General features: G+C 32.5%; 2 protein-coding genes across 7 annotated transcripts in view; one reads left to right on the forward strand and one right to left on the reverse strand.

Moving 5' to 3' along the window:
- The window catches only part of LOC128184830 (gamma-tubulin complex component 2-like), a 36,760-nt gene extending 24,189 nt beyond the window's left edge, over positions 1 to 12,571 (reverse strand). For 2 of the 5 annotated variants that reach the window (XM_052854442.1, XM_052854440.1), the window contains exons 1-11: positions 12,472 to 12,571; positions 11,089 to 11,164; positions 10,877 to 10,955; positions 9,781 to 9,872; positions 8,005 to 8,062; positions 5,690 to 5,821; positions 5,329 to 5,428; positions 3,375 to 3,463; positions 3,181 to 3,258; positions 724 to 805; positions 359 to 436 (exon numbers count right to left, since the gene is read on the reverse strand). In XM_052854442.1, coding sequence (XP_052710402.1) covers positions 359 to 436; positions 724 to 805; positions 3,181 to 3,258; positions 3,375 to 3,463; positions 5,329 to 5,428; positions 5,690 to 5,821; positions 8,005 to 8,062; positions 9,781 to 9,872; positions 10,877 to 10,955; positions 11,089 to 11,141 — 841 coding nt within the window. In that variant the 5' untranslated portion in view covers positions 11,142 to 11,164; positions 12,472 to 12,571. Of the gene's footprint in view, positions 1 to 358; positions 437 to 723; positions 806 to 3,180; positions 3,259 to 3,374; positions 3,464 to 5,328; positions 5,429 to 5,689; positions 5,822 to 8,004; positions 8,063 to 9,780; positions 9,873 to 10,306; positions 10,550 to 10,876; positions 10,956 to 11,088; positions 11,165 to 12,471 lie in introns of those variants that run through there. The other 3 variants (XM_052854439.1, XM_052854438.1, XM_052854441.1) reach the window with 2 other exon arrangements.
- Positions 12,572 to 12,740: 169 nt separating this feature from the next.
- Positions 12,741 to 20,148, forward strand: LOC128184851 (transmembrane protein 138-like). 2 transcript variants are annotated; one of them, XM_052854474.1, is made up of 5 exons: positions 12,741 to 13,010; positions 13,318 to 13,465; positions 13,915 to 14,086; positions 14,217 to 14,295; positions 19,690 to 20,148. In XM_052854474.1, exons 2-5 carry the CDS (start codon positions 13,341 to 13,343, stop codon positions 19,797 to 19,799), a joined length of 486 nt encoding a protein of 161 aa, XP_052710434.1. In that variant the 5' UTR covers positions 12,741 to 13,010; positions 13,318 to 13,340; the 3' UTR covers positions 19,800 to 20,148. The 2 variants fall into 2 exon arrangements, with proteins under 2 accessions (XP_052710434.1, XP_052710435.1); XM_052854475.1 differs by lacking the exon at positions 12,741 to 13,010 and adding an exon at positions 13,026 to 13,187.
- Positions 20,149 to 25,351: the final 5,203 nt, after the last annotated feature.

The following is a 25,351-nucleotide window of genomic DNA, read 5'->3' on the forward strand; positions in this document are numbered from 1 at the left end:
TTTTTAAGGATTGTGGATTCTTGACTTATTTGTGGGGAAGTCATTTCGTAGATGCATCAGTTTTCAGTTTCAGTAAGAAAGATAACTCTTCCTTAATTTTTCCGAAAGTCATGGGGTAGGGCTACTCACGAACACCACGAAAATTTAGCCACCATGAATTCTAATGATTCCACAGTACGGTATATGGAATTTTTCTCTACTAAATAGTTTATAGCTAAACAAATAATAACCAAACATTTTAGGTACATCCGATGGTTAACCTGTTGACCACCCAGTCTCCTTTCAGCAATAAATCTTATTTTCAGGGCAAAACACAACACATTTAAGGAAACCTGTCCTTGTAAAATACACATCTTACCTTCAATAAATCGGACAACTGTGGAGTAGTTACAACAGAGGGGGAGGATCCGCCGCACCAGGTCCTGTAGGGAGGGATCTACCATGCAAAAAGATGACATGAGACTCACTCTGATTGTATTAAAGCAGCTGATATGAAAGATGATTAGAGCATCAACATAAATACATGTACAATGTAATTGCATAAACATATCATTGTGGATTTTACATCTACCCATTGGCAAATACATCTTGTATGTTTCTTGAAGAGAGAGGCACAATTGTTCTGCCAAGTGTGATGTTATGCCCACTGGCATAAAAACAGCCCCACATCAAAATACAAAAGAAATGGCCCTGACTACAGTATATAAATGTACATGTACATACCCAGACTCTGGTCCAGCATAAACTCTTTAGGGGCGTAGCGCTCTGTCAGGGCTCGGGCCAGGATGTATTTACCCTCAATACCCTGTAGGGATATCAAAGTAATTCTTTCAAAACTATGTGGTTAAAATAATACTATGTTTTAAATTCAAAGTAATTCTTTCAAAACTATGTAGTTAAATAATACCATGTTTTAAATTAACCCTTATATTACCACTTGTTCATAATTCAGTTTTCTCCTATACTATTTCAGTGTGGAATGTGTGGTGCAGTGTTTTTTTTTCCTATACTATAAAAGAACCATCAGTTCTTGGTTGAAAACCTTTGAGTCAGACACATTGCCTCATTTTAGTCTACCAAGGCCTCATTTTAAACTTCAACACAACCCAGACATTTAGTGAAACAGATTTTTTACAGGGCTATCAAAATACATCCTAACTCACTGATAAATAACCATGCTGTAATGATAACTCAATGATAACTAACCATGCTGTAGTGATAACTCAATGATAACTAACCATGCTGTAATGATAACTCAATGACAACTAACCATGCTGTAATGATAACTCACTGACAACTAACCATGCTGTAATGATAACTCACTGACAACTAACCATGCTGTAGTGATAACTCAATGATAACTAACCATGCTGTAATGATAACTCAATGATAACTAACCATGCTGTAATGATAACTCACTGACAACTAACCATGCTGTAATGATAACTCAATGACAACTAACCATGCTGTAATGATAACTCACTGACAACTAACCATGCTGTAATGATAACTCAATGATAACTAACCATGCTGTAATGATAACTCACTGACAACTAACCACGCTGTAATGATAACTCAATGATAACTAACCATGCTGTAGTGATAACTCAATGATAACTAACCATGCTGTAATGATAACTCACTGACAACTAACCATGCTGTAATGATAACTCACTGACAACTAACCATGCTGTAATGATAACTCACTGACAACTAACCACGCTGTAATGATAACTCAATGATAACTAACCCTGCTGTAGTGATAACTCAATGATAACTAACCATGCTGTAATGATAACTCACTGACAACTAACCATGCTGTAATGATAACTCAATGATAACTAACCATGCTGTAGTGATAACTCAATGATAACTAACCATGCTGTAATGATAACTCAATGGTAGCTGATACATTGCCTCATTTTAGTCTACCAAGGCCTCATTTTAAACTTCAACACAACCCAGACATTTAGTGAAACAGATTTTTTACAGGGCTATCAAAATACATCCTAACTCACTGATAAATAACCATGCTGTAATGATAACTCACTGATAACTGACCATGCTGTAATGATAACTGACTGATAACTGATTATGCTGTAATGATAACTCAATGATAACTGACCATGCTGTAATGATAACTCAATGATAACTGACCATGCTGTAATGCTAACTCAATGGTAGCTGACCATGTTGTAGTGATAACTAAATGATAACTGACCATGCTGTAATGATAACTCAATGATAACTAACCATGCTGTAGTGATAACTTAATGATAACTGACCATGCTGTAATGATAACTCAATGATAACTGACCATGCTGTAATGATAACTCAATGATAACTGACCATGCTGTAATGCTAACTCAATGGTAGCTGACCATGTTGTAGTGATAACTAAATGATAACTGACCATGCTGTAATGATAACTCAATGATAACTAACCATGCTGTAGTGATAACTCAATGATAACTAACCATGCTGTAATGATAACTCAATGGTAGCTGACAATGCTGTAATGATAACTCAATGATAACTGACCATGCTGTAATGATAACTCAATGATAACTGACCATGCTGTAATGATAACTCAATGATAACTAACCATGCTGTAGTGATAACTCAATGATAACTGACCATGCTGTAATGATAACTAACCATGCTGTAGTGATAACTCAATGATAACTGACCATGCTGTAATGATAACTCAATGATAACTGACCATGCTGTAATGATAACTAAATGATAACTGACCATGCTGTAATGATAACTCAATGGTAGCTGACCATGCTGTAAAGATAACTCAATGATAACTAACCATACTGTAATGATAACTAAATGATAACTGACCATGCTGTAATGATAACTCAATGATAACTAACCATGCTGTAGTGATAACTCAATGATAACTGACCATGCTGTAATGATAACTCAATGGTAGCTGACCATGCTGTAATGATAACTGACCATACTGTAATGATAACTAAATGATAACTGACCATGCTGTAATGATAACTCAATGGTAGCTGACCATGCTGTAAAGATAACTCAATGATAACTAACCATGCTGTAATGATAACTAAATGATAACTGACCATGCTGTAATGATAACTCAATGATAACAGACCATGCTGTAATGATAACTCAATGATAACAGACTATGCTGTAATGGTAACTTACCTGCATACAATTCAACATGTCATCCAAGATGGCGTGCTCCTGGGCAGAGACAGACATACTTCCTAGAGGGACAATGTTCTACAAGATGAGAAAGAATTTATGTGATGTTCTGTCTTATACTGCTCTTTGTATTTAATATTTCAGACTGTTGAATAGTCCCATGAAGCTGATCTACTTGAAATATTTTGCCTTACCTGGTCTGATGGTTCATCTACCCCGACAATGAAGTCCAGGGTCAGGGATGGCCTTTTGAACAACCAGTCTGGCTGTGGGGGAATATTTACTGCAACAAAAAATTAAATAGATGTACCAGTACTATAAAATTCAGTTATAGCAAAGTTCTAGGGACCAATGCTTGTAATAACTTGTAATATTTAGCATAGTGAATTCACCATATACATGTTTTCTACACCAGACTACAATTGATGCTACTTGAGGCAAAAAATGAAAATACATTCTTTTAAAACTTGTAATAGTCAGATTGTATATTGAAACGTTTATGTGAAAATAAATTCATTCACACAATAATGTCAATTGGTTTTGCTTACATTTTAATCTATAATGAAATTTGTTATAACAGTTTTAAATTTGTTACTTTTTATCTCTATAGGACTCAAATTAAATTTGCTATATACAAAAATTTTTATTCGAATTAATTACAGCCATAAAATTTGTTCTAGGCTGTATTAAAATTTTTTCCGGGGGCCTCACAAACTTTGCTATATCAGAGATTTTGCTATATCGGTGTTCGTACTAATCGAGTTTACTGTACATGTCAAATCTAGACTTCATTCACATGTTCCTTTTTAAAACTATCTACAATGTACCTGTCAAACTTGTAGGCAATTATATATAGATCTTGTTAATCACTATTTTTACAAATACTTGCTACAAACATTCAAATATTTGCCATTATCATTAATTACAAAACACACACAGCATTTTCATTCATTTGTATGTCACTCACAAAAATGATCTCATTTTTATCCATCTTTCAGTTCATATTGATTCCACCAGCAATCAATAAATCAATCAATCAACAATTAATCATCAATCAATCATCAATCAATCAACCATCAATCAATCAATCAATCATCAATCAATCAATCATCAATCATCAATCAATCATCAATCAACCATCAATCAATCAATCATCAATCAATCAATCATCAATCAATCAATCATCAATCAACCATCAATCAATCATCAATCAATCAATCAATCAATCATCAATCAACCATCAATCAATCAATCAATCAACCAACCAACCAATCAATCATCAATCAATCAACCATCAAGCAATCATCAATCAATCATCAATCAATCAATCAATCATCAATCAATCAATCAATCAATCAATCAACCAATCAATCAACCAACCAATCAATCAACCAACCAATCAATCAATCAACCAACCAACCAATCAATCATCAATCAATCAATCAATCAATCAATCATCAATCAATCATCAATCAATCAATCAATCATCAATCAATCAATCAACCATCAATCAACCATCAATCAATCAATCAATCATCAATCAATCATCAGTCAATCAATCAATCATCAATCAATCATCAATCAATCAATCATCAATCAATCAACCATCAATCAATCAATCAAGCAATCAATCAATCAGTCAATCAATCAACCATCAATCTATCAATCAATCATCAGTCAATCAATCAATCATCAATCAATCAATCAATCATCAATCAATCAATCAATCAATCAACCATCAATCTATCAATCAATCATCAATCAATCATCAGTCAATCAATCAATCATCAATCAATCATCAGTCAATCAATCAATCATCAATCAATCATCAATCAATCAATCATCAATCAATCAATCATCAATCAATCAATCAACCAACCATCAATCTATCAATCAATCATTAATCAATCATCAGTCAATCAATCATTAATCAATCAATCAGTTAATTAAACATGCCATTAGAGATCTCGTCAAACACTTATTATTTCAGAAAGAAATTTGTTTAAATTATCAAATCCTTCTATGCATTAGCATATCAAATAAAATACAGTAATGTTAATGACTAAATAAATTATACATAATAAGTTGACGTGAGTTACAGATGTATTGTGAATACTGCTGTAACTACAAAGCCTGTTGAATATATACCGTTCCGTTTGGTAGGTTTCTCCTGCAGAGCTTTGCGTAAAATTTCTGATGCAGTGGTGGCAGCCATTGCTTTGGATTCTTTAAATAATGTGTCTTTCAGCTGTTAATTTATTTATGTAAGAAAAATAAAAATGATATGAGTGCATACCTGTAGTTATTTGTGTCTTTAAATGTCATCATACATGTGTATATTACAGATGATTAACTAAAAAGATATGATACAGACCTATTTTTTACTTTAATAAAATAAACTTGAGACTACAGATCATTTCTTACCTCAGTAAAATGAACTTGTAACCACAGAAAAATAAACTTTCTTTCTTCAGTGAAACAGTTTTGTGACTACAGACCAATTTCTTACCTCAGTGAAATCCTGCATGGTGATTTTGGTCCCCGGGGCGGGAAGCTGAGAGATGACCTTGCTGTGTGAGGTCAAGGACACTCCTGACCTATCAGCCCGGTCCTTAGCATTTCTGGCCAGATAATCCTTTGTCTGAAATAGATACCAAAGTAAAAACATAAATATGGTTTGATTAATTTTTTACACAAATAAATAAAAAAAATTGAATTACATATTTACATACTATGATAAAACCCTAAAATTTCAAGATGACAAGAAAAGTGGAAAATAATAATATGTGATATTATTTGTTACAGTAATTGCGAATTTTCGCAATATACTGTAACTTTTTACATATAACATTTAATGATTTTGATCTGTAATTTGTGAAATATTATGACATTATTCTTACACTTTACATGTAATAAACACTCTTAATTATGCTGCATGTAATGGGTTTACATATACAAGCAATGGTAATTCTTAATTTTTTTCATACATAACATAAAATGATGTGAATGGTAACATATTACATGAAATGTTACTTATTTTTCATACTAAATGTTCGGAAATTCCAGGTTACATGTATTAAATAAGAACTGGTTACATGGAATGATATTCTTACATTTTATGATAGTATTATTTACATGCAATGATATAATGATTATATGTTTGATAACTCTAAATTATCTGGAATTTGTTTATTTCTACCATAAATCTGTCTTTTATATCGACAAATTTATTTAGCATCGTATATGCAAGGACTCGACGAACTGATTAGCTCAGTGATCTCAAAGAGAACTACTTACTACACACTCCAAAAGGGGTTCGACCCGCCATTGCACCACTATAATCTTTTTTTTCTCTCTTACTTTATCTCAACTTGTATATTTATTCCATTACATCCATCATGGGCAAAACTTGCAATAACTTCGTAAAATGTATGGATACCATCAGTGAATTTCTTTTTTTTCCATTTCATTCATGAATTTCGAAGGATGAATAACATTTATATGATGAAAAAATACTTTGAAGCTGAGGATCGCAGAACCTTAAAATTACATACATAAAGGTGAATTATCATTGAGTTGGCCCCCCACTTTTTTTGGGACCATGTCAAAAATTGCTTGTCAAGATTTTTTTTTGGATGCTATATGCCTGTGGTTATAAGTAATGATATTACTCGCTTATGTTATGATATTATTGGTAACACGATATACTGGTTACATGAAATGAGATTAGATATAAGATGCAACATGCAATCATATGATATTATTGGTAACAAGATATACTGGTTACATGTAATGATATAACTTGTAATATGTAATGATATGATATTAATGGTTACAAGATATAATAGTTACATGTAATGAGATAACTTATAATATGTACCATGCAATGATATGATATTATTGGTAACATGATATAATAGTTACTTGTAATGAGATTACTTATAATATGTAACATGCAATGATATGATATTATTGGTAACATGGTATACTGGTTACATGTAATGAGATTACTTATAATATGTAACATGAAATATGATATTATTGGTAAAATGATACACTGGTTACATGTAATGAGATTACTTATACCATGTAACATGTAATGATATGATATTATTGGTAACATGATACACTGGTTACATGTAATGAGATTACTTATAATATGTACCATGCAATGATATGATATTATTGGTAAAATGATATACTGGTTACATGTAATGAGATTACTTGTAATATGTAATGATATGATATTAATGGTTACAAGATATAATAGTTACACGTAATGAGATAACTTATAATATGTACCATGCAATGATATGATATTATTGGTAACATGATATAATAGTTACTTGTAATGAGATTACTTATGATATGTAACATGCAATGATATGATATTATTGGTAACATGGTATACTGGTTACATGTAATGAGATTACTTATAATATGTAACATGCAATATGATATTATTGGTAAAATGATACACTGGTTACATGTAATGAGATTACTTATAATATGTACCATGCAATGATATGATATTATTGGTAAAATGATATACTGGTTACATGTAATGAGATTACTTATAATATGTAACATGCAATGATATATTATTGGTAAAATGATATATTGGTTACATGTAATGAGATAACTTATAAAATGTAACATGCAATGATATGATATTATTGGTAAAATGATATACTGGTTACATGTAATGAGATAACTTATAACATGTAACATGCAATGATATGATATTGGTTATATGATATACTAGTTATATGTAATGAGATTAGATATAAGATGCAACATGCAATGATACTCTGAATATCGCACCTCTTCTTCCTCACACAGTTTGGAGAGGAGGAAAACAAACGGGTCCAGCTCCCTGTTGCTGTTAAAACAAGTCAAAATTAGTAAATGCTAAGGCCACACCAATATAATTTCTTGTTCATCAGACATCCAATGAAAAAAAGTACAAGCGGGTGAGCGATTTGATGATAAAATTATTTTTAGGCAAAATTTTCAGGCAGTACATAAATAAATTTGTGTGGACGGTTATATTTTTTCACTGATTTATAAATTAAAACTATTTAAAATACAAAAAATAAGGTGGAAATAGAACAGAAAACAGTACAAAATTTACTGGAATGCGGAAAATTAATAGTAATATTGTTTGTACTGTTTTATTATAATATGAGCGTTCAGGGTCCGTGGAACAAGAAATTATTTTGGTGTGGCCTAAATACAGTTCATCATTAGGGAAAATACATGTATATTTAGCCGATTCAATATTACTGTGTGCAGCCATACATCCCCATTCATTCACTCATTCAATTTGTATTTATCCGAAGCTAAATCTTTCATTTTACTGTTTAACAAAATAAGTACCCTGGTTTTAAAAAATACATGTATAACCAGAAGATTTGTCTTTCTCACAAAAATTATGGAAGAAAGTTTATTATATTATGCAGGCTAGCTCAGACTTGTAATTAAAACATGTATCTCAAACTTTATTTGTAATATCAGGGAGAAGATAATCAATGTGTGCCTATTCTTAATTGAAAGTTAAGTTAAAGTTAAGGTTGAACACAATTTTTTTGTTTGAAAGTCACAAAACACTGTATAGAAATGAACCAATAAACATAATGGTACGAATCATAATATGATATATAATATATATACTCTAAACATACTACATTTGGCTGTGTATTCTATTTAGCGCTTTTGGCAAATGCTGCTTCCGCTATATCAAGTACATCGATTAATGCCATGCATAAATGTATAATACTAGTCACATTCAGGAATACGCTAAATCAAATCAACGCCAACTTGTTAAAAAATAAATTTCCGCCAAATATCGTACTAGCCAAACATAATACGTTTACAGTATTCAGGTACTAGCCAAACATAATACGTTTACAGTATTCAGGTACTAGCCAAACATAATACGTTTACAGTATTCAGGTACTAGCCAAACATAATATGTTTACAGTATTCAGGTACTAGCCAAACATAATACGTTTACAGTATTCAGGTACTAGCCAAACATAATACGTTTACAGTATTCAGGTACTAGCCAAACATAATATGTTTACAGTATTCAGGTACTAGCCAAACATTATACGTTTACAGTATTCAGGTACTAGCCAAACATTATACGTTTACAGTATTCAGGTACTAGCCAAACATTATACGTTTACAGTATTCAGGTACTAGCCAAACATAATATGTTTACAGTATTCAGGTACTAGCCAAACATAATACGTTTACAGTATTCAGGTACTAGCCAAACATAATACGTTTACAGTATTCAGGTACTAGCCAAACATAATACGTTTACAGTATTCAGGTACTAGCCAAACATTATACGTTTACAGTATTCAGGTACTAGCCAAACATTATACGTTTACAGTATTCAGGTACTAGCCAAACATTATACGTTTACAGTATTCAGGTACTAGCCAAACATTATACGTTTACAGTATTCAGGTACTAGCCAAACATTATACGTTTACAGTATTCAGGTACTAGCCAAACATTATACGTTTACAGTATTCAGGTACTAGCCAAACATTACACGTTTACAGTATTCAGGTTTGAGAGTCTTACTTCTTGGATTTGAGCTCATCATATTTCGCCAGGAATTCAATAGGTGTTTTGGTTGATTCTGCTATCTTCCGCTTAGCTTGATGTGCTGATACCTATAAATATTACAGCGGACTACAAACTACTGAGGGATAAATATACATGTAGATTTCACATAAACCCTTAAAAGTACAATACTGTAAGATACTGCCACGTATAAGGCACCTGACACCTAAATTACATTTACCTGTTTATTACAGTAATCACAATCTCAAATATGGGAATATATAAACATAATTCCATGATTGTGTATTTATTGAACATTTAACCAATATCATAAATATTAACACAATCTAAGCTTTGTTGGTAGTTACACTTAAATCATGTTGTGTATTTTCTACACTGTAGTGATATATAGTGTGTTATATTTTCCATACCTGTGTAGTGATGTATGGTGTGTTGTGCATTTTCTATACCTGTGTAGTGATGTATGATGTGTTATATTTTCCATACCTGTGTAGTGATGTATGGTGTGTTGTATTTTCCATACCTGTGTAGTGATATATGGTGTGATGTATTTTCTATACCTGTGTAGTGATATATGGTGCGTAGTGTATTTTCTATACCTGTGTAGTGATGTATGGTGTGTTGTGTATTGTTTATACCTGTGTAGTGATGTATGGTGTGTAGTGTATTTTCTATACCTGTGTAGTGATGTATGGTGTGTAGTGTATTGTCTATACCTGTGTAGTGATATATGGTGTGTTATATTTTCCATACCTGTGTAGTGATGTATGGTGTGTTGTATTTTCTATACCTGTGTAGTGATGTATGGTGTGTTGTATTTTCTATACTGTGTAGTGATATATGGTGTGTTGTATTGTCTATACCTGTGTAGTGATGTATGGTGTGTTGTGTATTGTCAATACCTATGTAGTGATTTATGGTGTGTTGTATTTTCTATACCTGTGTAGTGATGTATGGTGTGTAGTGTATTTTCCATACCTGTGTAGTGATGTATGGTGTGTTGTATTTTCTATACCTGTGTAGTGATGTATGGTGTGTAGTGTATTTTCTATACCTGTGTAGTGATGTACTGTGTGTTGTGTATTGTCTATACCTGTGTAGTGATATATGGTGTGGTGTTTTTCAGCAGAATATCAGTATAAACCTCGGCCCCTGCATCTGCTGATTTATTTCTGTTGAAAAAAAGGACAAACATTCAAAAACTAACAATTTAACTCATTTCCCTAAATAAACTGTAATATTTAAACTAGCATAATATTTTCCAGAGAAATTACACTTTATTACTCAGTTGCTTATCACACTTACCCTAGAAGGTTTATAAGCTCGCTTACATGGTGGTGAATTTTAAACTCACTCATTTTAACAGCTATGTCCAATCAACCTGCAAGAAATAAAAATGTTGTGCTAAAGATGCTCGTGATTCCAATTCTTGCATTGGACTCATTGGAATGACCTAGTTAATGTAAAATCAAACTTGCTAAGAACAAAGTAGGGAATAGAAAAATCTCGACTAAAAGTTTTGTGGAGTCTCTGGAGTAAAATTTTAGAGTTATTATGGACCCTCATGACTGATATAATATTACTGATCTCTGATCTAATGAATTCACAAATAATATAGGCAATTTATACTGAGTTGCATAGGATGAAAAACAACAAAATTTACATCTTTTATAATTATTTGTTTTGTAGAACTTTTCAATGTTATTATCAAAACCAACTGAATTTATATTTTTTTTAAACTTATTTCAACAATGATCAGGTCCAGTACAATCTCCAGATTTAGCTATATAGCTTGAATAAGCTAAATAGCTTTATTAAGCTATTTAGAGTAGCTTCATTTAGCTATTTTGTCTTACATTTTTCTTAAATTTGTAATTTTATCAGTATGTATAAAAAATCGCACTTAAGTCCTGTGATAGTTTTCAACTTTGAACTGTTCTGTAAACAATGCATGTAAAGGATACTCATCAATTTGCGTCTCCTTAAGAGACTTTGCACTAAAAGTTTTGGGGCAACTGATGCATGACCACACAGTTACTTCTTGAATGAAATATAAAGGAGGTCAGTTATGGTAAACAAGATAATTGATTGGTAATAATTTATCACAATGAGAAGAAATCATACTTATCCACGTCTCATTGCACACAAAGTGGTAAACAGTTACCCAAAGTCCAAACAATGGAAATATTTTTTTTGCTTATAAGTGTTGAAAAGCTGCAGTGTTAAAACTATCTTTAATTGTGGTCAAGTTTATTATGGCCAATGGTGCAAATATGAGTAGCAAGTTAATTGCGATTTTTTGTCCATTTCTTACAATAAATATTTTCTTCAAAAACTGCACATAAATAGCTTTGTCAAACTATTTTGAATAGCTAAATAAAGCTATATAGCTAAATCAAGAGATTGTACTAGCTGGACCTGTTGATCTTTCAATTTTTAATCATATGCTTCTTAAACATCCCTGGCTATAGCAATGTAATGGATTTAGATTCCATATGCTGTAATGGACTTCGCTATAATCGTGTTTTACTGTAGATGCTGTGTTGGATTATCAAATGCATTTTCTGAATTTGTAAACAATGATATACACAAAACTGGAGACATCTCTACTTTCATTCAGTATACCACCATCAGAAATCGTGTCATACTTTGGACCAATCACATAGTGGACTGTAACATACGACCTACCTTACATATTACATGTCTAAATGAGTGGCTTGGTTTATTTTTCCATCCGTTTTATTATTCCCGCCACCATGTTTATCATGTAGACGCTTGAAAGTATGTTATAAAACGTATTATGCATAGAAAATAACTCTGTTAATGTTGAAAGATACTATTTACGCATATTTTCTTACATTCTTGCATAAGAGAGATATTTTAATTTTCTTTTAGAAGAATATTCTGTAATTTAGTTTAAACCGATGTGAGATTTATTCTGATATTAGTCAAACCAATATCAAACGCCTGAACGACAAAGACTTTACATTCTTTGGTCGAAAATAAGATGAGTTTACTACGGATTAATTCTTGATTGCACACGCTTTATAACATATTGATTAAGCCAGAAAAGCAGCAATTAAGAAGTCCTAATCATTGTGGCACAATACTTTAAAAATAATATTTTCTCGAAAGATCCTGAGATCATGTAGTCAGTGTAAACAAATGGAGCAAATTTGGAATACGATGGAAAACAAGTTTTGTCATGCGTCCCTATGAAAACTGTAGTATGTATACACTAGATAATGTCAACAGTATGTGTTTCATGGAGGAAGCGAATAATTTAATTTGACAATAGTGTTTAGATATGATTTGTAAATTGAAATTAAAAATTTAATCATCAATGAGTAAAGAAGACTGAATTTTGAAGCAGCTTAGAGCGTTTATCTGTTTATTATTAAAAGGTAATTCTTCCTGTGGTTTTTAAAGACATTTCATACTCAAAGTAAAAATACTGTGGGTAAATAAAAAATATCAATAATATTTCAATTTCACACTGAGTGATGATTGAAAAAGAAATGATTGTGTTTTTAGATTTGATGCCTTGAGGACCAAAAATGTTGGTTGAACGCTACCGTCCAATACTGTTCATACAGTACCTCCTCCTCATAGTGGATCTGTTCATGAACTCATTCATTGAAATGCTCCGATTTGAGAATGTCATCCTTTTAGTGCTTTATGTGTAAGTAGTTCTTTGTGTGAAAATATTATTCTGACTTCGGACCAGGTGACACAGGCTCAGTCTGTGGTGCTAACCTGTCCAACTTCCTCTCTTTTGGCATGAGTTTGTTGTTTACATTTATTAACCAGCATTTCCCCAGACCAATACAACCACTTCATTGACTTTAGAAATCAGACACGCTTGTTAATAATTTTTTTTACAGATTTACATTTGACATTGGCATCACTCATCACATGATGTAACCTAATTCAAAACAGTTTTAAAAATGAAAGTAACATAAATCAAAACAGTTTTAAAAATGAAAGTAACATAAATCAAAATAGATTTAAAAATAAATGTATTACAAAAGATATGAAAACTACATTTTATGAATTAATGCATAAACAGATTTCTTTATGCAGCAATAATCAAGGACTAGAGTGCTGATTTCTGTTCTCCTTGTTTTTCAGTATTCAGGATGTATGTATCTTGTTTGCGGTTATCGTGGTATTCCTGCTCTTCTTCAACACCTACATCTTCCAGGCCGGCCTTGTCAATATCCTCATCGAAAAATTCAAGGTCGCTATAGGAATAACCTTTATTTACTTTGGACTGAATGTTGGTCTTCATGTATGGGAAATGGTATGTCATACCTGTTTTGTTTTGGGTTTTTTTTATCTGTAAAACTCTCTGGGTTGAATTTCTTCCTTATCTGAAAATGGATGCATGACATATGGCATAGTTCTAATAATAGGTTTTATTATATTTTCAGACTTTAAGATGGGATGACCCAAACCAGTACATCTGGGAGACACCTGGGTTTATCCCTTTGTTTGTAATACAAAGAACCGGTAAGTTCAACATTTGACATACATGCAACTTTATATATACTTATTAAAAAAGAAGATGGGGGAACAAGATAGCGCAAATGCCCATTGGTTTTGTCGTAAAAAACAATTTCAAATTTTTTTTTCTCCAACCAAATATACTATATGATGTTATATTACAAGTTTACAAAAGAACGATTTCTAAGGCCTAAAAAAAAAATAGGTTTGTTTCCGCTTTCCCGACCGACCCTAACTTAAACCCGCCGACCCAAAATTTTTTTTCGAGTTTTTTCGTAAATTTCCGTTTTTATCCGTTTTTTGTTAAAATTTCGTTTTTATCCGATTTAAAAATTTATTGTGTCCTCCAAATTTAAGTCGTAAAAACGCTTATAGAACTTATTGAGATGTCATCAGTGTTGTGTAGATGTTTGTTATTTACAAATGGCAGCACATGTCGTGCCAGTTGAGCTCGAGAAATGTTCCCACCAGCCCGGGAAAAAGTTCATCACATCATTTAAATAATGACAACAAATACTTGTTTTTTTTTATCTTACCCAGTTTAATAGATAAATGGTTTAATATGTACAATTGAACAGATGGAGAGGGAAAAAAAAAAGATTAAAAAAAAAAAAAAAGCCGACCGACCGACCCTAATTTTTTTCAGCCTGAAAGCGGAAACAAACCTATTTTTTTTTTTAGGCCTAATTATATTCAGTTTTGAATATTTTAACAAATGATAAGAAAAAAAATAATAAATTATAAAGTTTTGGTGGTATCGAACCCACAACCTAAAAACCCTAGCTCTGTAATGTTACCTAATGTCTGGTGCTCTAACCACTGAGCCATTTCAGTCACAACAATCTTCATTGTTAAATGCTATGTGCAACTTCAACCACGAATTTACGGACTTGTAGTATTTCTCTAAAACGTTCAATTGTTGGGATACAAAATGACATTTTTAAAGTATAGTGGGTCATCTCTCCACGTTTTTAGCTCACCTGAGCTGAAAGCTCAAGTGAGCTATTCTGATCACATTTTGTCCGTCGTCCGTCTGTCCGTCTGTCTGTCCGTCCGTCTGTAAACTTTTTACATTTTGAACTTCTTCTCTAAAACTGCTTATCCAATTTCAACCAAATTTGGCACAAAGCATCCTTATGGGATGGCGAATATAAATTGCAGAAATAAAAGTACGATCTGTATTCAAAGCGGAGAAAACCTTGAAACTGTAGAAAAAGGGGGGTGCATTTTTAAAAATCTTCTTCTCAAGAACTACCGAGGCAAATTCAACGTAGTTTAGCATAAATTATCCTTATGGGAAGGAAAATATAAATTGCAAAAATTAAGGTCTAATTCAGTTTCAAATCTGAGTTATTACGAAAATAATGATAAAGGAAAGGCGTGTTTCAGCTTCGGTTCGGTTCGGCATCCGGTAAAATGGGTAGGCAAGACTTGGCCTGGTCAAAACAAAAGATTGGCAGTTATTAATCTGCCAATCTCATTAAATTTTCAGGATATTTGATGGACCAGTTATATTTGTATTCGCTGTAAATATTGCCGCAAAATAATGCGTATTTGGAATTGACGATTGCCGATCTACCCCGGCTTTTATTTTGCCACGGCCCGGGTTTGCATACCCATTTTACCAAGACTCGTATTCCATACTTCTAAAACGAGGTTCTTTGTTTAAAGCAGCCATGACATTATACGAAAAAGGGTCGATCTGACTATGATGAATTTGCTTGTTTATGCAACAGTTCGTGTATGAAGGGAAATTTTTGAAACATGCAAAATATATTGGTGCCGATTTTGTGAAGTAAATTGAGGCTAAATATTTCAATGCGTTGACAGATTTCACACATGACGTTGGTGTTAGCTAGGACTGATTTTCGTTTCGTATTCATTATTTATGCTTTTAATTTAACCTGGGAACTCTCGTATTTCGTGATTTTTACGTATCAATTCAAACAGAGACTTCGGTAGATCAAACAGTTAACTCTTTACCTGCGCAAATTAAGCAAAATCTGATGTATCAAAAAAGTACTGAAATACAATTCATTCTATCGGTAATTCGGCATTATCTTTTGCGTAATGGTAGATTAATGCAATAGGTTTTGTTGAGATCGATGCTCGGCATTTTCTCGAGTTTATTCAGTTTAAATAGAGTTTGATATCGCTGAAGGAAATATGTAGGTATATATACATGTGTATATATGATTCATTTCGAAAAAATAAATTGTGTTCTTTATTTGTTATATAGTGCATGCATGTTTCTTGTGTTTAATTGTTTACAATTTCTATTTACTAACCATATTTGAGTGTTAAGCTTCGAATTATAAGCAATTAAGATACAGAGATTTGCTCACAATTCTATGTTTGTACACAGATCTTAAAAACTAAAGATTAAAAAAGTAAAAAATTTGTCAATATTTATTAAGAAAATTTTCAAAGTCTGTTCTTCCAGAAACCAATTTTAACAACTTATTGTATTGTAAACTTAACCTTTTTTCGTCATTATTACTCCTACTGTACATGTGATCCTTGACTGTGTTTGTGTACATTTGTATAAACTGATTTTGAACCTTAAATACCAATGAACTGGTCTTGAGTGAATAAAAGAATTGAAAATCTTAGGCCATTCTTTTTTTCCATTTTAAATGCTGAATAGGAAATACCAAGTTAAAAATCTTAAGCTGAATGTAATAAAGTCATGTCAACAAAATATGACTCAAACCTAGGGAAACTGTGAGCTCTGTATCTTGCTTATAATTCTACAATTGACGCTGAAATTTTGGTTGAACATTAGAAATTCTATATGAATTAGAGTATGTTAAATACTTGTACAAAAAAAATAAAAGAATGATATTCTGTATATACCTACTCTCTGGGGTCCCCTCATTATACAATAAATAATGTGAAATCTACATCAATTTTGATAGTTTTTCAGACACGAGTAAATAAAAACGACATCTTTAAAACAGTTTCCATAGTTTTGACACATTTCTGTTATGGGGATAAAATAATTATCGCTATTCCTAAGAAAATATCACAGCGGAAAATTATCCTGGTTTGTACGCGAGGTAAATAACAGTCATTTAATTATAATGGAAAACAAATTAAATTTTTGAATGTTTTAATTTGAGGAATTGAGCACATTGAGGTACAATTTTCTTCTTCACATCTATACTTGAATGATTTTTTAAATAAAATACAATAACTATTATATATTTTTTTTAAATACAATAACAAGTAAGTAGTTGATGAAACAAATGTACCTATATGCTCTCATATATTTTGATCGCTTTACAAAGTGTGTGTGTGGGGGGGGGGGGGGGGGGGGGGGGCAGAACGAAAATATAGGGAATTGGAAGTTAACAACTTAACAGTGTACCCCTACCAAATGTTTAGTTTTATATCTTGCGTTTGATTTTCTTATTCTGGTAAAAAATAGTATTTCATGAAGGTACAATGTCAAAGATTACGTGTATGCAAAAATAATTGTAAAATTCGAATACTTGACAATATTTATTTTTTGTTATTCTACCGAGGGACCATATGGCACAATATCTTTTGAACGCCAATTGTTGCTCAGGTGAGCGATGTGGCCCCATGGGCCTCTTGTTGTTGATTGAAATCGGTTTGATTTTCTTTAAACCTCATAGACTTTGACAAAAATATGGAGCCCAGACCCACTCTATAAAAGAAAAGGCATTGAAGTTCTAAAAATGACACTATTTGGAGGTTTTGACACGCATGCACCAGTTTAAATCAACCGACTCTAAATATTTAACATATTTAAAGGTTATAAATCGATGTTATGGTAAATATACATTGTTTTTAATAATTGAAAAAGAAATCTGTTCATATTTTAATTTTATAGTATCTTATCTACCGGTATCTTCATATGGGCAGTTTACACGCCTTATTCACCCATCTTCTTTTTGTTCATGAACCATCTCTCTCATTGTCTGTCTCTCTCTCTCTCTCTCTCTCTCTCTGAACACTCACAAGAACATTGTACCCAGGGATGGGGTCAATTACAATGGAAAGTAATTAATTAAATTACAATTACTTGCTTAAATTCTTCAATTAAATTACCATTACCATTACAAGAGTTTTCAAATGTAATTAATTAAATTACAATTACTTTACAGATGTAATTAATTAAATTACAAATTACATTTTCATCAAAATTTACTAAAACCATGATTTATATACAACACATAAACATTTAAGGAGGTATATCTATAATATGAATAAAATTTCCTCATAATTAAAATAATTTCACTGTTTGAGAATTTGCTAACTATTCTAATAATTAGTTACAATTTTTGGAAAGAAAAAATATAAATTTGGTTTTTATTGTTTATTTTAAAATGCAAGTACTGGTAGTCACAATATGGAGGTGTCCCATACACCCTGATATTCAATAAACATTTAAAAGTCATATCCCTTAACCTACACCTAAAGTATTTCTTGCATGCAAAACTATTATATGAAAACTTTCTCCTTTGCATTTTTATACACTATTTTTTTTCTTTGTAAACACAATGCCAATATACAGGTTAATCTCGGGTAGAGGGCAGACTTTAATTGTTATCAAAACACAATTCACACCTGTTGTTCTCTACCTAATTATCAAAATGTTAGCAATAAGGGAACACACCCTGTAGACATGTTAGGCATCAAAAACTTAAACCCATTTGAAAACTTAAACCCATTTGAAGCCATGCATTTTAGCTCTGTGTATTTTAGGCTATCAATTACAAAGCATGACTTGATAGTTTATATAATTTCGATAACACTGATTTTGTTTGTAAATTAAACAATGATGTTTTAAACTAATTAAATGATAATTGACACACTATTTATTCTAATAAGAAGGGAAATAAGTATTTTTTAAGAAAAAATAGATCAAACAAATCATCAAATACATGTACTTAATTAAATTTGGGAAACTTATCATTAAATATTGAATCAATGAAAAAATCCATTTTGAAAAATATTTAGTATTATAATGATATATATAATAATAGTTTAATGCTTTTTAACTACTCTTCGAACTTGACCTAATGTACCATAGTGGGGGAAAAATGGGTAGTGGACAGCTTAATATTTATATGTCCATCAGTGTGTAATTGAAAGTAATTGAAAAGTAATTGGAATTACATGCCTTTTTTGAAAGTAATTAATTAAATTACCATTACATGTAATTGAAAATGTGGCCAATTACACATTACTTCCAATTACATCAAAATTTGTAATTAATTACACTCAATTACCATTACAAATTACCATTACCCCATCCCTGATTGTACCTCATCACACACTGACTGAACAAAGAATACAATAGTTTTATTTGACTCCGATTACTGTTTGCAATAGTTTTATTTGACTCCGATTACTGTTTGTTTTACCTAGGTGCTGTACTGTACTACTACTTCTATAAGAGAACGGCCCTACAGCTAGGAGACCCCAGGTTTTACCAAGACTCTGAATGGATCAGAAAAGAATTCGAAAGAAGGAGATAACGCTAGATACCCAAAAGAGTTTATTTTCTGTGGTTGTGATACGCATAGACCTTGTTTGAATCTTCTGCCAGTGATATTGATAAACTGTAGAATATTTTTATCTGTGCAGTTTAAATTATGTTGTGGATGATATAAACAGATTACAGGTACTAGTTGGTTATCAAATTTATACATTTTGTGATATACATCGTATCATGTATTTATATACACAATGCTAGATTTTAATATTTGAATGCTATCTGATTATTGTCCATTGACCAGTACATTGTAAATAGGTAACATATATAATGTTTATAATTTTTTATGAAAAATAATCTCTGTTAATAAACAATTTTTAGGCTAACACTTAGCGTGATCTTCATTTTACTTTCTCATATTTGCTTCAATGATATAATGTCTTATGCATCTACGGAAAAAATATATACAGTAAACACACTGTAAAAAACATGTTTACTGTCTTAAAAAGTGAGCAAACGTTGGGCATGGGTTGAAAAAAAATGTTATAAGGCAATAACCATGCATTTTGTTAATCCTACAGCATTGTTGTACATAGTATCTGAGAGAGAAATTATTTTTTATTTTATCAAAAATCTTTAGCAGTTGATACTTTTACAAAGCTATTTATGCAATGAATATCCAGACAAAGTCATTATTCTTCAGAGCACTGGAGTGATTGCATGAGGCCATGTTTCAGCATTGACCTACATTTAGGACATCTGTGGTTATGGGGATTACCTGTAAATGGTCCATGCGTGTGACGGAGGGCTCAATGGTCCGTGGCCATTTTTATACTATTTTAATCTCCTTAAGACAATTTAAGAGCTCTGTATAAGATATAGGAAAGTTTAGATATTGGGAATTTCCCTTTACTGAATTAGAGTTTATGGCCTAAAATATTATATGTCAAAGTTTAAGGAAGATCTGATGGTGCACTTATTGACCCCCAGGTTCCTTAAGCAAGGATACAAAAGTCTATGATGCTTTACTTCAGTGCTACCCATTAAGAATATATTGTTCAAATAATTTCTAGACTAATTCCTAACAAGAGGCCCAGGGGCCACATCGCTCACCTGAGCAACAATTGCCTTAATTCTGATCAAATTAGCATTACAGTATCAAAATATATTGACAACTGAGTACAGTAGATCTTGCTAAAAAAAATTGAAAATCTGCCAATTTTTATCAACCTCTTATTTTTTGGTAAATACCAAGCCCCTTTTGTTGTTGTACCTGTAAGAAGATTTTTCTCTATTCCTATATACCCCCCCCCCCCCATTTCATGGCCCCATTTTTCTCTAGGGAATCATGGTTTCATCAGACTTAAATCTGCATAACCGTTGCTTTCACACTAAGTACTGAGTTTTGAACTGAACACTTTCCCAGAATAGTTTTAAAGATTTTTTCTTTATATTCCTATGTAAAAATTCAAACCGCCATCACGGTCCCGCCCTACCACTAATGACTGTGATTTTGCAAACTTGAATTTACACTACCCAAGGATGCCTCTACACATGTTTAAACCCTTTCTGGCCAAAAATTCTTTAAAAAGAAGATTTTTAAAGATTTTCTCTATATATTCCTAAGTAAAAATTAATCCCCCATTGTGGCCTCACCCTACCCCTGGACTATTATTTAAACAAACTTGAATCTATATGATCTGGGGATGCTTCCACTCAAATATGGCCTTTCCAGGCCTAATAGTTTTGAGGAGAAGACTTTTAAAGATTTTCTCTATCTATAAAAATTCATCCCCCATTGTGACCCGCCCTACCCCCAGGGACCATGATTTGAACAAACTTGAATCTACACTTCCTAAGGATGGTTACATGCCAATTTGAGATTTCTTGGCCAAATATTTTTGAGAAGAAGATTTTTAAAAGATTTCCTCTAAATATTCCTATATAAAATTTGATCCCCCAATTGTGGCCCCACCCTACCCCCGGGGACCATGATTTGAACAACCTTGAATCTATACTATCTGAGGATGCTTCCACTCAAATTTAAGCTTTTCTGGCCTAATAGTTTTTGAGAAGAAGATTTTTAAAGATTTTCTCAATATATTCCTATGTAAAACTTGATCCCCCAATTGTGGCCCCACCCTACCCATGGGAACTATGATTTGACAAACTTGAATTTACACTACCTGAGGATGCTCCCATTTTAATTTGAGCTTTCCTGGCCTAATAGTTTTTGAGAAGAAGATTTTTAAAGATTTTCTCTATATATTCCGATGTAGCACTTGATCTCCCAATTGTGGCCCCACCCTACCCCCGGGGATCATGATTTGAACAAACTTGAATCTACACTCCCTGAGGATGCTTCCATTTCAATTTGAGCTTTTCTGGCCTAATAGTTTTTGAGAAGATTTTTAAAGATTTTCTCTATATATATTCTTATGTAAAACATGATCCCCCTTTTGTGGCCCCACCCTACCCCCGGTGACCATGATTTGAACAAACTTGAATCTACACTTTCTGAGGATGCTTCCACTCAAATTTGAGCTTTCCTGGCCTAATAGTTTTTGAGAAGAAGACTGGCTCAGGTGAGCTAAAAAAGGTTAAGTTTACAATACAATAAGTTTCTGAAAAATGTCTTAATAAATATTGACAATTTTTTTACTTTTTTAATCTTTAGTTTTTAAGATCTGTGTACAAACATAGAATTGTGAGCAAATCTCTGTATCTTGCTTATAATTCGAAGCTTAACACTCAAATATGGTTAGTAAATAGAAATTGTACACAATTAAAACACAAGAAACATGCACTATAACAAATAAAGAACACAATTTATTTTTTCGAAATGAATCATATATATACATGTACATGTATATACCTACATATTTCCGACAGCGATATCAAACTCTATTCAAACTGAATAAACTCGAGAAAATGCCGAGCATCTCAACAAAACCTATTGCATTAATCTACCATTACGCAAAATATAATGCCGAATTACCGATAGAATGAATTGTATTTCAGTACTTTTTTGATACATCAGATTTTGCTTAATTTGCGCAGGTAAACAGTTAACTGTTTGATTTACCGAAGTCTGTTTGATTTGATACGTAAAAATCACGAAATACAGACGATAGTTCCCAGGTTACAAAGCATAGATAATGAAAACGAAACGAAAATCAGAACAAGCTAACACCAACGTCATGTGTGAAAACTTTCAACGCGTTGAAATATTTAGCCTCAATTTACTACACAAAATCGGCACCAATATATTTTGCATGTTTCAAAAATTTCCCATCATTCGCGAACTGTTGCACAACAAGCAAATTCATCATAGTCAGATCGACCCTTTTTCGTATAATGTCATGGCTGCTTTAAACAAAGAACCTCGTTTTAGATGTATGGAATACGAGACTTGGTAAAATGGGTACGCAAACCCGGGCCGTGGCAAAATAAAAGCCGGGGCAGATCGGCAATCGTCAATTCCAAATACGCATTATTTTGCAGCAATATTTACAGCAAATACAAATATACTGGTCCATCATATATCCTGAAAGTTTAATGAGATTGGCAGATTAATAACTGCCAATCTTTTGTTTTGCCCAGGCCAAGTCTTGTCTACCCATTTTACCGGATGCCGAATCCGAAGCTATTAAACTGATTGAAACACGCCTTTCCTTTATTATTATTTTCGTAATAACTCAGATTTGAAACAGAATTAGACCTTAATTTTTGCAATTTATATTTTCCTTCCCATAAGGATAATTTATGCTAAACTACGTTGAATTGGAATCAGTAGTTCTTGAGAAGAAGATTTTTTAAAATGCACCCCCCTTTTTCTACAGTTTCAAGGTTTTCTCAGCTTTGAATACAGATCGGACTTTTATTTCTGCAATTTATATTCGCCCTCCCATAAGGATGCTTTGTGCCAAATTTGGTTGAAATTGGATAAGCGGTTTTAGAGAAGAAGTTCAAAATGTAAAAAGTTTACAGACGGACAGACAGACGGACGGACAGACGGACGGACGGACGGACGGACGGACGACGGACAAAAAGTGATCAGAATAGCTCACTTGAGCTTTCAGCTCAGGTGAGCTAATAATGTTTGTTTGTTCCAATATATTTGCATCAAGTATTTTTCCATATATTTAAAAAAATCAAGGAAGTATCATTGACTCGCAGACATTTTGAAAATAGCTTGTATTGTAAAAAGTTTAAGTTTTTACATATGTAAGTCATCTTTGCTAGCCAGTGGATTACGATCCGCTCCTCTACAGGGGCCAGGGGCCACATCGCTCACCTGACCAACAAAAGCCTTAACTCTGATCAAATCAGCACTACAGAATCAAAATCAAAATATCCTGACTAATAAGTACAGTCGATTTTGCTTAAAAAGTTAAAAAGAGTCAGTCGATTTTTATTCCCATATTTAATGATAAATATCAAGCCCCATTTGTGTTTTAGTATATTTGTAAGACTATTTTTCTCTATTCCTTTATACCCCCCCCCCCCCCCCCCCCCACCAATTTGTGGCTCACTTTTTTGGGGGGGGGAGGGAATTCTGTTTTTTGACTGAATGCTTTTCCAGAAGATTTTAAAGACTTCTGTATATCTTCCTTTGTAAAAATTTGACCCCCCTACCCCATTGTGACCCCCATCATACCCCAGGGATGATGATTTGACCAAAATTAAATCTACACTATCTAAGGATGCCTCCACCTAAGTTTAAGTTTTCCTGGTTTTTGAGAAGATTTTTAAAAATGTTCTCTATAAATTTTTATGTGAAAATTCATACCCAAATTGTGGCCAAACCCTACCCAGAGTGACCATGATTTGAACAAACGTAAATCTATACTACATGATGATGCTTCCACAGAAGTTCAAGCTATCTTGGCCATAACAGTTTATGAGAAAAAGATTTTTAAAGATTTTCTCAATATATTCTAATGTAAAACTTGAACACCCCCCCCCCCCAATTGTGGTCCCACCTTACCACCGCGAGGACCATGATTTGAAGGAAATTGAACCAACACCACCTGGGATGCTTCCATACAAATTTGAGCTTTTCTTGGCTAATATATTTTAGAAGATTTTTTTAAAAAATACCAATTCATAATAAATCTGAATTATCTCCCCTTTGAAGAGGTGTTACCCATCCTTTGAACAAACTTTAATCCCCTTCATACAGTGATGCTTTGTGTCAGGTTTGGTTGAAATCAGCCCAGTGGGTCTGGAGAAGAAGATAAAAATGTGAAAAGTTTATGACGACCCCCACGACGACTGACAATGAACAAATCTTGATCAGAAAAGCTCAGGTGAGCTAAAACGGCATTTTATCTTTGTAAAGCAACATAATCTCAATTTACCTTCTTGTAGAAAGACAACCCAACTCCTTGAGCAAATCAATACTAATTAACAATAATCCTTTTTTGGGACAAAAATGTAATTAGCAATTTAGAAGAGTCGTCCAGTCGTGAAAATAATTCTATTTGCAGAAAAATGAGAAATGCAAAGATCCATGTTTGTAATTTTCTGCAAGAGATCTCAGAAAACGTTTCTTGGGGCCAAGATGGCAAATTATTTTTGAGAGGGGTATAA

The sequence above is a fragment of the Crassostrea angulata genome, chromosome 5 (assembly GCF_025612915.1).
Source record: "Crassostrea angulata isolate pt1a10 chromosome 5, ASM2561291v2, whole genome shotgun sequence".
In the NCBI taxonomy this organism is placed as follows: Eukaryota; Metazoa; Mollusca; class Bivalvia; order Ostreida; family Ostreidae; genus Magallana; species Magallana angulata.

Excerpts from the sequence above, each read along its gene's own strand:
- LOC128184851 (XM_052854474.1), top strand. The coding sequence starts at position 13,341 with ATGTTGGTTGAACGCTACCGTCCAATACTGTTCATACAGTACCTCCTC. Across the intron at positions 13,466-13,914 it reads ATCCTTTTAGTGCTTTATGT|TATTCAGGATGTATGTATCT; the intron begins GTAAGTAGTTCT and ends CTTGTTTTTCAG. Across the intron at positions 14,296-19,689 it reads GTTTGTAATACAAAGAACCG|GTGCTGTACTGTACTACTAC; the intron begins GTAAGTTCAACA and ends TGTTTTACCTAG.